At 43.0% G+C, this 14,160-nt stretch overlaps 1 protein-coding gene across 1 annotated transcript in view; it reads left to right on the plus strand.

Annotated features, from left to right (window-relative positions):
• Positions 1 to 8,098: 8,098 nt before the first annotated feature.
• LOC127527101 (uncharacterized) overlaps positions 8,099 to 14,160 on the plus strand; it is a 30,332-nt gene continuing 24,270 nt past the window's right edge. Inside the window, exon 1 of the mRNA XM_051924734.1 lies at positions 8,099 to 8,986. Within this exon, the coding sequence (XP_051780694.1) occupies positions 8,099 to 8,986 (888 nt within the window). The remainder of the gene's footprint in view (positions 8,987 to 14,160) is intronic.

Genomic DNA, 14,160 nt, shown 5'->3' on the forward strand with positions numbered 1-14,160 from the left:
ATGACAACTTCACTTTAGTCTGGCTTCCAAAGAAGGCCTCACCATTGGCAGCCAACTCCCAAACTCAACAGACAGGCTTTGTGCCTTCCTAGGCCCAAAAATGGGCCAAAGGCTTGAAAATAGCAACAGTTCAAAATGCTTAGAAAAGAGAAGAGGAAAACCATTAAGAAAAACCTACACAAAAACAAAACAAAGTAGATTTAATAGTTAGATATTTGCTTAGAAATTTCAAAAGACATTGAACAAAAACAAAGGCATGACCAGAAAAGAAACAAAAATAGGTTTACCAAAAGAAAAAACTAAAAGCAAGTAATTCCAATAAATCGCTAACCAGAAAACAGTACCAGAAAGATGATGCAAGGGTCAAATCCAGAAAATGAAAAGAAGAGAAGAATCAGAAAATCACAAACCATTTAACAAAATCACAAACTCAATGTCAAACCTATTGAGTTTTCCTCAGCTTTAACTTAAATATTAGTGGAGCTAGTACCCTAGCTGCCTAATTAGTTATCTGTTAGCCTCCACATACAGGAGGCAGGGCAGACAACAAGGAACACTAAGACACAGCAACTTCACATAATACAGAAATGAAAAATATTTAATAAACAGCAACCATGTCAAATAAACATAATACATATAGAATAAAACCAAAAACATAATTAATGTCAGGATATGAAAAATAATAGTTAAACAACACAAAGATTAAATAAAGCATAAACTTATGCCACTGCAGTAACCATAGATGTACCATAATACTACCAAGACTTCACTCTGTATTTCCAGACTCAAAAGTAAAGCAATTAAGATCTTATCTGACTATCTCTCCCAAATCGCCATCTGTTTACTCTTGTGCTAAATGGCTTAGGTCAATCAAACCTGACGTATTGAGACTAATTTTCGGGGTAATGTGTTTTCAAAGAAAAATACAAAATACTGAAAAAGGTTTGGGTTAGCCAAAAAATCAAGTGCAGAAGTAATTAGCTCAATACAGAAAAGAATCAGGTTAACAAAGATGGAAGTTATATATGAAGGGGACCAGAAATGAGGTCAGGGGCCGGAAGTGATGTCATCTGGCGGGACATCTTTCTAATGGTCTGCAGTAGACAAAAAAGAGATAATACCCTTATTTGTGCCTGTACTGTGCTTCCCAGTCACTTCTGCTTTACATAGTCAGATTACTTTTTAAAGTAACAAGTAAATTCATGCAATACTAACTTTACTGAAGTAAAAAGACTGGCATTACTTTATAAAAGGCAGATATGCATTACTATGCTACTACAGAAACTTATTTCTGACACTACTAGAAAAAAAAATCAAAAATACCGCATTATTCCACAGAAGTATTGCCTTTTTTACAAAGAAGTTGCCTGCTGCTGTCTAACATTGTGCACATGCACGCTCCAGCTGTCTTGTGACATTTTAGAAAGAGCTTAAGCATGTGTGTAATGAAAAGAACTGAACAAAAAGTTGTAAGTATAATTTTAATCCTGCATATGCTGAGGGGGATACATTTACTCATCCCAATTTAGGGTCACAGAGAGACAGTGACTACTTGTAAGACAAGAAGCAAATGAGGTGGACAAGTACACAGGTCAATTGCAAGGGCTCAATCGCACAACCAAGTTGAAAAGAGTGGGCTGCATGCAATCCAGTAACAGAAACCTATAAATAAATTGTCAGTTCATTTTAAATTCTGTTACTTGCTATGGTTGTTTTGAAAAAGTGTGATCAGGTGGTGCATTGGTCTACATCCATACTGCAAATCTTTGGGGGTTCGTGGTGGGAATGGAAAAAGGTGATGGATGTTATTTTCTTCACAGCACATGAAGGACTAAGCATATTTGGAAAACATGAAAAAATTATTACAATAAAGTTCATATATGGGCTTAGGATTTAATAACAAATGCTGGCAAGTGAAAGTTTTTAATTCAAAAGAAGAAAACGTAATGCACTGTTTATAATGCATTAGATTTTATAATAAGTAATTATATAGCATACAGTATTTAGTTTCTCTTTTTTTTGGTAACGAGTAATGTAACTAAGGTACATTTAAAAGTAATGTTCCATAAAACTGGTTGGGAATGCCTCTTGTTTTCTGCAATTATGCATAAGATAAGGCAGGCTAAGAAACTCGATGCTTGTTTGGAAATTCCTGTTATGACAGTTGTAGCAGTAGAGGCCCCTATCGACCTCTTGAACCCTCAGGTACCACTCCAAACATCGGGTAAAAGTACACTTATTATTTATTTTATAATAATAACGTGCACAAAGCACCCTCCACTACTCATATAACACAATAGTCAATAATCAATAACCAATCCTCCTCTACCAGACGTGTTGCCACCCTTCCACCCAGCTCAGCTCACTCGTCTGGGGTTTCCCAGAGTCCTTTATAGTCTCTGACCCGGAAGTGGTTCCAGCCCTGCAATCAATGAGTCCTCATCACCTCCAGGTCAGATTAAAAGTCCTTTTCTTCAACCCGGAAGCACGTCATTCCTTCCGGTCATGTGATCAGGACACACTTCCAGGTTATTGGGCATGTAGCACTCTGTAAGCCTCCCTACAGTGGCTCCTTGTGGTCCCCATGGTATCCAGCAGGGTTGTTTATAAAAACTACAATGTCCATAAGGCCCTGCTGGAATTCGGGGAACTTCCATGCTGCTGGGAGGGCTCCATCTGGCGGCCTGGAGGTGTGGATCGGAATATTTGGCCGGCCATCCCTCACACAGTTATAACGACTTTGACTTGCATATGTTAAAATGAAGGTTGTATTTTTAAAAGAATAACGTTTTCAGTTTTTTCTTATTTGTGTTAATTAGCCAGAACCCTTTACTTTAAACTCTTATTTAAAGTTTATTGATTGTATACAATTATTTTTCCATGTTTAAATCTTTCTGCGGTCACATAAATGCCGGTTCGAATCCCCGTCACTGCCAAAAGAGATCCTACTCTGCTGGGCCCTTGAGCAAGACCCTTAACCTGTAATTGCTCCAGGGCCGCTGTACAACGGCTGACCCTGCGCTCTGACCCCAAGGGGTATGCGAAAACTAACAAATTCCTAATACAAGAAATTGTATAAGGCGAAATAAAGAACAAAAATAAATAAATAAATAGAAAAGAGGACTAAAATTCATTGTGACTCACTCAGCAAGAAACAGAGAGATGTACATGTATGTGGCAGAGGAAGGATATGTCAGACCCAATCCCTAACTGCAGCTCGGTCAGTCAATGAACAGATTATTAAAGGGTACAGAGGTGAAGACCATTCATCTAATGGAACTTGGCCCACATGATCAATATTCTAGTGGTGTTATTAACTACAGTGTTCAAAACAGCACTTGTTCATGAAATGTTCAAACTTACCCAATTTTTTAATTTCTTTTTTTAGAAGAGCTAAATTCTAGTTGCAAATAATATTATAGCATTTTAATACAATACAATACAGCTTATTTTTTAATAGCACTTTTCCCTTAGTGTAGGTGCACAGCACTGTGAGCAGTTCTCAGTTAAAATAAAATTATAGATCATAATAATAAGTAAATAAGGAATTGGTACCCATACAAATTCAGATTTGTGAAAACATATGAAGAACTAAGCAGAAACTGATTAACAAAAATGGAAATCAACAGTATCTGTCTATTATTTAACTGACGAAATATGACCAGTTGACAATGGTGGAGTTTAAAATTGTAAAAGAGAAAGCCAAAAACAAAATGTCATAGTTCTGGAGATCTCAGCTAACTAGCCACCTACCTGCTCCTGGGTTTTCTATAGTGGAGTCTGTGCTGGCTGTCTAGTCTGATAAGAGAATATTTTTTAATACTTGTATTTTTTTTAAATTGGCATAATTGTAAAAATTGAGAACAATTGAGTATATTGACTGAAAATGAGTAAGAAATTATTTAAGCCTAACCCACATAGATAGAGTGCATGATAAAGTAATGTAAAGCTCTTTTTAATAAGACACACAACTATACCGTATATTGTTTTTTAACATTTTCTCTTACACTTGTTACCTTCATGTTTCCTGCCAAAATGAATTTTCCAGTGTGGAATGGAAATTTTCAGTTTACAGATAACTGTCCTTTTTATATTATAAGAAAATGTGTACTTGACAGTTTTCAGAAACTGTATATGTGACCTTTAACATATATTACTGATGCTGACCTGTGTGAGCAGTTCAAAAGAATCTGACTTTACTAAAAAATCTGCCTTGACCAGAAATGTATTTTTATAAACTGTTCTTCCTGTTTTACGAATAAGCTAAGCTATGAACTCATCTGTACCCGCCGTCTATTTTAAGCCCTAAAAGGCTCATGCATTAATCTGCCTTTATACGAACTTGTAAAGTTTGCACACAATCAGCTGATATAAAAGAGCTGAACTCTTTCCTGTCAGCGCGCATGCTACTGACACTCCAGTCTAGGTATGCAACAATAAAAGAAAGCTTATGAACATTTCTTCTGGTGTGAGACTCTGACTCCTTCCATTTTACGGGTCAACAATTCTTTCTTCCACAGTTTTTTGGCACCCCAGATGGGACCAAAGACGATCGGTTGACTCCTTCAACGGAACTCGGTCCGGTGATCTGACCCAGACGGCAGACTGTCTTTGAGCTCCGACAGCAGGAAAAATCAGTTCCGGCAAACCTTAGGACTGTCCTGCGCTGGTCAACTTTTGTGAACGGAGTCTCCTTTGGACGTCCCAGAGTACAGGTCTCCTTTTTACTACACCAGTCATAAATATCTAGACTGGGGTAAGTACCTCCGGGGGAACCGTTGGGTATTTTGGGAGTTTTGTAGGGGTATTTTTGGGTGATATTGAAAATTAAATAGAAACTAACTGACAGACCTGGAAAAATCTACTCATATAAATAAGTGTTAAACTGAACAGAAAGAAAGATTAGATATCCTTATCGGAATAAAAATTAAGGGAATAGTTGACGGGACATTAAGGTGCGTGGCACACCAGGAAAAGAACCCGTGTTCTATTATATGGCGATAAGGTTTTAAGGCTGGGACAATAGTTTAACACAGGAAATATAGAAACTTAAAGAGGAAAAAGAAGAATAAAGTGTACACTGGAAAAGAGTAGATCTTCATTGAAGGAAAATGGGTTCTGTCAGTAGTAAAGAAAAAATAAAAAATAATGAACAATCCGGGGAAAGGGGGAAGGGGATGACATTGGAAGGATTATTTTTGGAGGATCAACAGACGCCGAAAAAGGGGTCGCCGAGAAAATTAGTCGAGAAAAGTACAGGTTTAGATTTTAAGTAAGCATGTAAAAAGTGGAATAAACAAAGTGGGGCCGTTGGCCACTAGAGGGCACAGGTGAAGTAAATGAGATACAAGAGATAAGGAAGATTCTGTGTAGAAATACACAGGGGTGTTGTAATGGAGGTCCATATCGGATGGACATGTTTGACAGGTGGGAATTGGTCATTAAAGATCGAAATCTGGAGACTGTCCAGAAACAAAATAAATTATTGAGGGTTAGTGAAGATAAGAATAAAAAAGAGAAAGAAGAGTTATTAATTGCGTTACAGAAAGCCCGAACCCCTGAATCAGGAACATCAACAGCCAGGAACAAAAAGAAAAATGATCCCAATAAAGACCCGATGTATCCCGTAATATGTCCTCCTCCACCACCCTACCAACCACCACCACCTCCCCCTGCCCCTCCAGTAATCCCGAGTGCCCCTCAGGTGTCAAGTGACTCATCAGAGGATGATACTGATGCCCCTATAGACTCAGGGTCCACTCATACGAGTTCTGGTCAGACCCCTGTTGGTCGCAGAACCAGAGCACAACTAATCCAAGGCCCAGTTTTCTCTGTTTCTTCCGTCCCTCCGAGTTCCCAGAGATCCTCAGATCCCACCACCTCCTGCCCACTAATAGAGGTCCCCAATCCCCGCTACAACCCTGCCCAAGCAGTGAATGCCCAAAACCCCACCACTGTTATGATTCATCGAAACTGGGACATTCAGGAATTGAAAGATGTTGTTGCTGAACTGCCGGACCCTAAGGCGGTGGGTGGACTGAAATTTGTGGAACAATTGGAACAGTTGGATAGTATGTATAAGCCCAACGCTGCGGAATGGACGCAGGTGTTAAGACGAAAGCTAGGCACTACTTGGGCCACTGTAAATCGAGGTACCCGAAATGGGCAACCTTGGGCTTGGAATACTGCTCTACATCGAGGGGACGGGGTGGATGGAAATGTCGCATTCCAGGAACAATGGGAAACTTTGAAACAGAATATTGCAGGAAAATATAAAAAGGGCACAGATTGGTCACTTATTTCTGCCGCAAAACAAAAGAAAGATGAAACAGTAGATGAATGGGCACATAGAGTACAAGACTTGATGGCAAATCACTCTGGTTTGGAGAATGTGGACGACCGACAACGTGCAGCCGTGCCTCCTTTTGTTTCAGGACTGAGATCTGACATACAAAGTAAAATATGCACTTCCTGTATTGGATGGGAAAGTGCTGCATTTGAGGAGGTGAAGCGTCTCTGAGGCTAAGGATCTGCGCTGGTATCCCGAAGGTTGCCGGTTCAAATCCCCGTCACTGCCAAAAGAGATCCTGCTCTGCTGGGCCCTTGAGCAAGGCCCTTAACCTGTAATTGCTCCAGGGGCGCTGTACAATGGCTGACCCTGCGCTCTGACCCCAAAGGGTATGCGAAAACTACCAAATTCCTAATACAAGAAATTGTATAAGGCGAAACAAAGAACAAAAAAAAAAAAAAAACATGCAGAGCGCCAGACATCGCAAAAACAAGACCAAACTGCTGCTAAATTGTTGGCAGCTCAAATGAATTATTACACTGGGGGACGAGGAGGTCCTCCAAATCGCCGTGGGTTTGGTCCAAGAACAAGAGGACGAGGAAGAGGCCGAGGATTTGCCCAAGCCTCAGGCCCAAACCAATCCTCCTCTAGTCCCTACTGTTGTTACAATTGTGGTGAACCTGGACATTTCAGACGAGACTGTCCGAATAAAGGAAACCCTCGCCTACAACCGGGTCACCCCACTTTCAACCCCATGTTCCCTTCTGAGGACTATACTCCTGGTTTTCCAGAGAATCAAGGATGGCCATAGGAATCCACAGGGACCTACTGTTCTGCTTTACTTTCTCCTCTTTTGACTCCAGACTCTGAGACTGATCCTTTTCTTCCCCTGCATATTAATCAACAAGAGACTATGTTTCTAGTGGACACTGGTGCCACACGTTCAACTCTTTCTACAGTAAAGGTCCCTGCCTCGAACGATACAACCACTGTCCTCACCGCCTCAGGCCAACCCCATGTTCTTAAGGTCTCTGTCCCATTACATGTCCAATCTAATCTGTCTGGCCCTTCCATCTCTCACCGTTTCCTCCTCAATCCCTTATGTCCTGTTAACCTTCTAGGCCGTGACCCATCCATCCATCCATTTTCCAACCCGCTGAATCCGAACACAGGGTCACGGGGGTCTGCTGGAGCCAATCCCAGCCAACACAGGGCACAAGGCAGGAACCAATCCTGGGCAGGGTGCCAACCCACCGCAGGACACACACAAACACACCCACACACCAAGCATACACGAGGGCCAATTTAGAATCGCCAATCCACCTAACCTGCATGTCTTTGGACTGTGGGAGGAAACCCACGCAGACACAGGGAGAACATGCAAACTCCACGCAGGGAGGACCCGGGAAGCGAACCCAGGTCCCCAGATCTCTCAACTGCGAGGCAGCAGCGCTACCCACTGCGCCACCGTGCCGCCTAGGCCGTGACCTCATGTCTAAATTATCTCTTTCCATGTCTGTGACTGAACATGGTTTTCACTGCTCTTCCCCAAAGTTATTTTATCAGGCCACCCGTCCTCGCCCCTCCTTTGCAGCTTGGACCCTTCTTCCCACCCCCACTTCCATGCTCCTCATGGCTTTACATTCCTTCCCCTCCTGTGTGTTTCCCCTACTCCGAGTCCCTGAGATTGCTCACTGTACAGCCCAGTATTTTCCCTCTGAGGTTGATATTCCCTGGGTCGAATCCTTCCTACAATCTGCTACTCCCCAGGAATCCCTATTTATTCCATGTCTGTTTATTTCCTCCACCATGGCCGCAGTGGCTGTCCAACCTGATCACACCCAACAACCCTACTATTTAGGTGGATCTGTCCCTCACATTTCTTTAGCAAAATCATGCGAGGTTACTTGGGTTTCCATAGGTCCATGGGTGCAACAGTGTCTCCAACGCACTGATTGGCTCCCAGTAAAGCCTGGTGTCTACGATACACCTGACCATCGTATCTTGAAAGTACTCCTCTACACCACTGTTTATGTCAACCGCTCATTCTGCACTCCTCCCCCTCCTGCCCACTCCCTATTACATGTTGGTATCCCTCCTTTCCCGTGGTTGTCTGACATTCCGGATTCTCTTTGGGCTCAGGGAAAAAATGATTATGGTCGTATCGCCCAGTGCGAGCCTCTGGTGATCCACCCAAAATCCTCCTTCCGCCCGCATCGCGCTCAATATCCGCTCTCTCCTGAGGCGGAAGCTGGTATTTCTGCTGTTCATGCCGACCTCGTAAAACGGGGTGCTATTATTCCTATTTCTTACTCACCTGTGAATTCTCCTATTCTTCCTGTAAAAAAGGCTGACGGTTCATGGCGTTTCGTCCAAGATCTGCGTCAAGTCAATGCTGCTATTTTTCCTCGGGCTCCCATTGTTCCAAATCCCTCTACCATTCTCTCCACTATTCCCCCTTCTGCCCGATATTTCTCTGTAATTGACTTGGCCAATGCTTTCTTTTCTGTTCCTGTCCATCCCGACTCTCAATTTTGGTTTGCTTTCACTTTTCAGAACCGCCGGTGGACATGGACTGTCATGCCTCAAGGGTACACTGAGTCACCCTGTGTGTATGGACAAGCACTTGCACAAAATTTAGAGGGTTTCTGGCCAGAAGGGGGTAGCACACTCATTCAATATGTAGATGACATTATGGTATGTAGCGACACACAGGTCTCCTGTGAACAAGACACACGAGCATTACTTTTTGGGATTAATAACGTATCTATCTATCTATCTATCTATCTATCTATCTATCTATCTATCTATCTATCTATCTATCTATCTATCTATCTATCTATCTATCTATCTATCTATCTATCTATCTATCTACTTTTGTTTTTAGTAGAAAATGTACATAAAGTTTCTAAAGCTAAGTTGCAATTGGTTCGCACAACCGTGAAATATTTAGGCCACACCATTACTAACGGTACGAGAGCTCTTTCCTCCGATCGTGTGACCACTATTCAAAATCTTCCTAGGCCCGTCACAAAACAACAAGTCATGTCTGTCCTAGGTATTCTAGGCTATTGCCGGCAATGGATTTTAAATTTCACAGAAAGGGCTCAACCACTACAGACATTGGCTAATACCCCTGACCTGCCTTTGACAGGCCGGGTAACCTGGACTCCGGATGCTGAACGCTCCTTCACTGATTTAAAGGCGTCTCTTCTTGCTGCCCCTGCTCTTGGATTGCCTGATTATTCTCGTCCATTCACTCTGTTTGTGGACGAAAAGGGGGGATATATGAATGCAGTCCTAACACAACTACACGGGGATAAACAAAGGCCAGTAGCCTATTTCTCAAAAAAGTTAGACCCGGTAGCAACTGCCCTACCCCCTTGTCTAAGAGCAGTGGCTGCAACGACTGAAGCCGTTCTAGCCAGCACCGACATAGTACTCATGAGTCCACTGACAGTAAAAGTACCACATGCCGTACATTCCATTTTAATACAGGCAAAAACCTCACATTTAACTGCCGCTAGAGTAATACATTATCAAAATGTGTTATGTACCTTGTCTAACGTGACTATAGAAAGATGTTCGACTCTCAATCCTGCCACGTTACTTCCCACTGGTGAGGACGGAGAACCACACAACTGCCAGGAAGAAATAACTCGTATAAGTAAACCACACTCAGACTTACAGGAAACACCTCTAAATTCAGGTGAAACACTTTTTGTGGACGGCTGTTCACTAAGACTGGAAAATGGAGCTCCATCCACCAGTTATGCGGTGGTCCAAGGGGACCGCCTACTGGAAGCAAAGCGACTCCCATCAAATTTAAGTGCACAAGCAGCCGAACTCATAGCATTAACCCGAGCCTGCCAATTGTCCAAAGACAAGGAAATTACTGTTTACACAGATTCCGATATGCTTTTGGGGTGTGCCATGATCATGGGGCCCTCTGGAAATTGAGGGGTTTTAAGACCAGTACTGGCAAACCAATACAACATCAGGCATTGATTGAGGCATTGCTGGATGCCATAACCAAACCCTCAAAATTGGCTATTGTAAAATGCCAGGCACACACTGTGGAAAACAGGATCCTGTCAGTAAAGGGAACGAATTGGCTGACTATTATGCAAAAGAAACCGCACACAGTAACTCTCCGATTTCTATATTTCAGCAAAGTCAGGACCTGAACATGGATAACTTGGTTGTTTCTTTGCAGAGTGCCGCCACTGACGCAGAAAAAAGACAATGGAGCAAAGCAGGGTCTCTTCAAGAAGGTGTTTGGACCCACAAACAAACTAACAAACCTTTCCTCCCTAAAGCTTCTTTCCCAGGAATGGCTAAAATAGCTCATGGACTGGATCATGCAGGAAGGGACGCCATGATACAGGACATAGAAAAAACCTGGGAAGTAACTGGGTTCTCGAAATTTGGAGATCAGTTTTGTAAACGATGTGCCTTGTGTCAGAAATTCAATGTAGGAAAAGGCACTCAGGTAAGTCCCGCCGTCACCCCTAACCCAATGGGGCCATTTGAACTTTTGCAAATGGATTTCATTGAGTTAACTCCATCAAGGGGCTACCGATACTGTCTGGTCATTGTTGATGTGTTCTCCCGGTGGGTAGAGGCTTTCCCTTCAAAACATAACGATGCTAAAACAGTAGCAAAAGCTTTGGTCAAAGAAATCATTCCAAGATGGGGTATACCACAGAAATTACAAACTGACAATGGGACTCATTTCGTTAATACGGTCATAAATGAATTGACCACCTGGCTCCAAATTAATGTGCACCACTATTGTAACTATCATCCACAAAGTGGAGGCATAGTCGAACGGTGCAACGGCACCCTAAAATTAAAATTAGCCAAAATATGCGAACAAACTAATCTGTCTTGGCCGGATGCCCTTCCCTTAGCTCTGATGGGATTAAGGGGTCGGACACATCGACAATTGGGGCTCTCCCCATTTGAAATTCTTACTGGTCGGCCCATGCCCATTGGTATGGTTGTGGGAAATGTGAACTTGCATACTGTAGACAATGATCTTCTTTCTAGTCTTACAGGTCTAAGAACCGCCCTAAAAGAGGTTCATCAACAAGTGCAGCAGGCCTGGAGAGACAGCCCGCCTGTTAAAGATTCCCCTATTCCATTGGGTACCTGGATTCTGGTCCGCGATACTCGGAGGAAACATTGGCATCAACCAAGGTGGAGAGGCCCATTCCAAGTCCTGCTGTCCACTCCCCACGCGGTAAAGGTTGAAGGACTCCCTGCCTGGATCCACGCGTCTCATTGTAAACCATGGCGAACCTGAAGATAATTCTTACTCTGTACCTCATTGTCCCTTCTGGGGGGCAACGGCGGACGGGAGGTGACAGGCTCCTTTATCAGGCCAAACTGGCTAACAACGATAAATATCCGAACATTTCACTCACCACCGGCATCACTACTACTGTGAGAGTAGACTTTTGCTATATTGTGGACTGTGGTGACGGTCGCCACCTCTAACACCCCACCTCCAAACACCACTAACACAGATGAACCCATAACCCACATTTCTTATTTGAACATCACTACCCTTTATTCCACCTTTTCCATAGAAACCGGGTACGGTGACCAAAACCGCTGGTTGCAATGGATCCTCTATTCAGCCCGACAGGTAAACCAGTCTGATTGCTATGCTTGTGCCACCGCTCGCCCCCATCTCGGCACTACCCCATTTCCCTTAACAAACCTTTCTGACCCTACTGGCTTTCCCTGCCTTCTTTATTTATTCACTACGCCCTCTCCTATACATACTAAGTGCAATACTTTACACACCCTCTTTCCCCCAGTCCCCCCATGACTTCCCCAATGTTCAGACCCTACCTTGGTAATTATACCTGTTTTTTGCGCGTCTCTTCTAACAAGACTGCCGTTCCCCTGGGTGCCCCTCCCCCTCCTTATTGTTCAGTCACATATAATGTTTCCATCGACCCTACCCCAAATTCCTCCCTGCCAGCCGATATCTCCATCACCTGGTTCACCTCCCAAGTCACTGCACGTGCGGATGTTTGGTGGATGTGCCGAAGGTCCAAATTGCTAGATATCCTTCCACCAGACTGGACCGGTGCCTGCACCCTTGTCCAACTAGTTATGCCCTTCCGTCTCCTTCCCTTACATGGACAACAACCCTCCCCTACCCCCCATCCTCATAGGATCCGTAGATCCCTCGTATCCCTCGCCAATTTTTCATTACATGGCCCTGGTGTATATATTGATTCCATTGGGGTGCCCAGAGGTGTACCTAGCAAATTCAAAGCCCGTGACCAGGTTGCCGCCGGTTTCGAGTCTATTTTTCCCTTGATCACAATAAACAAAAATGTGGACTGGATAAATTACTTATACTATAATCAGCAGCGGTTCCTAAATTTTACTAAAGAAGCTATCGCAGGCATACATGAGCAGTTAGATAAAACCTCACTTATGACCTGGCAAAATCGCCTAGCCTTGGACATGTTGTTAGCCGAAAAAGGAGGTGTCTGTGCTATGTTCGGAGATACCTGCTGCACATATATCCCAAACAATACTGCTCCTGATGGCTCCATCACGCGTGCCCTGGCTGGCCTAACTGCCCTTTCTCTAGAATTGTCACAGAACTCTGGGATTGATACTCCCCTAGATGAATGGTTCGCGTCATGGTTCGGCCCCTGGGCCCATCTTTTTCAATCAGTTTGTATCTCCCTCGCGATAGGTCTCCTTTTGTTACTATTCACTTTGTGCTGCATCGTTCCTTTAGTCAGGCATCTGGTTTCCCGTCTTTTTTCCAACACCATGGCAAAGGCTTTCCTCCTCCATGAAGAACGCACTCTTGTCTATGATCCTGAGAATGTTTCCCTTTAGTTACCCGATTCTTTTTTCTGCTCAAAAGGGTCGAGTGTGGAATGGAAATTTTCAGTTTACAGATAACTGTCCTTTTTATATTATAAGAAAATGTGTACTTGACAGTTTTCAGAAACTGTATATGTGACCTTTAACATATATTACTGATGCTGACCTGTGTGAGCAGTTCAAAAGAATCTGACTTTACCAAAAAATCTGCCTTGACCAGAAATGTATTTTTATAAACTGTTCTTCCTGTTTTACGAATAAGCTAAGCTATGAACTCATCTGTACCCGCCGTCTATTTCAAGCCCTAAAAGGCTCATGCATTAATCTGCCTTTATACGAACTTGTAAAGTTTGCACACAATCAGCTGATATAAAAGAGCTGAACTCTTTCCTGTCAGCGCGCATGCTACTGACACTCCAGTCTAGGTATGCAACAATAAAAGAAAGCTTATGAACATTTCTTCTGGTGTGAGACTCTGACTCCTTCCATTTTACGGGTCAACAATTCTTTCTTCCACACCAGTCAATCATAAACCAGCCTACTGAAGGAGAGAAGGAGAAAATGGTTACTTCTGCCTTACCGAGTAGGTGTTCTAAATTTTCCCCCATAGGATGAAGCGGTCCAAATCCTTTGGCAAGCAACACAAGCGAAATGACTGCAAGACATGATAACATAGATCTGTTTTGAACTGGTGGCGCTTGGGGAACTTTGCTTATGCCCCGGATATACTACAAAATGATAGAGATACTGTAAACCAGCAAGGTTATTCTGAGAGGACCCCAAAAAATATTCATATGTAGGCCTAATGTTAAATTTTAGGAGTAGGTTACTGACCAAAGATTGTTGAAAGTCAACAAAAAGCCCAAAAAGAACAGCAATATGGCAACAGTCCAAGTGACATCTACAAAGTAATTGACATAGACAGATGCTTAGCCGTTTAAAGTTACATTGTTTGGATTTCTTTGCTGCAGAAAGATAGACACACTTTTTGAAGCCAGTTGCTGTCA

This window comes from Erpetoichthys calabaricus, chromosome 3, assembly GCF_900747795.2.
Source record: "Erpetoichthys calabaricus chromosome 3, fErpCal1.3, whole genome shotgun sequence".
Lineage (NCBI taxonomy): Eukaryota > Metazoa > Chordata > Cladistia > Polypteriformes > Polypteridae > Erpetoichthys > Erpetoichthys calabaricus.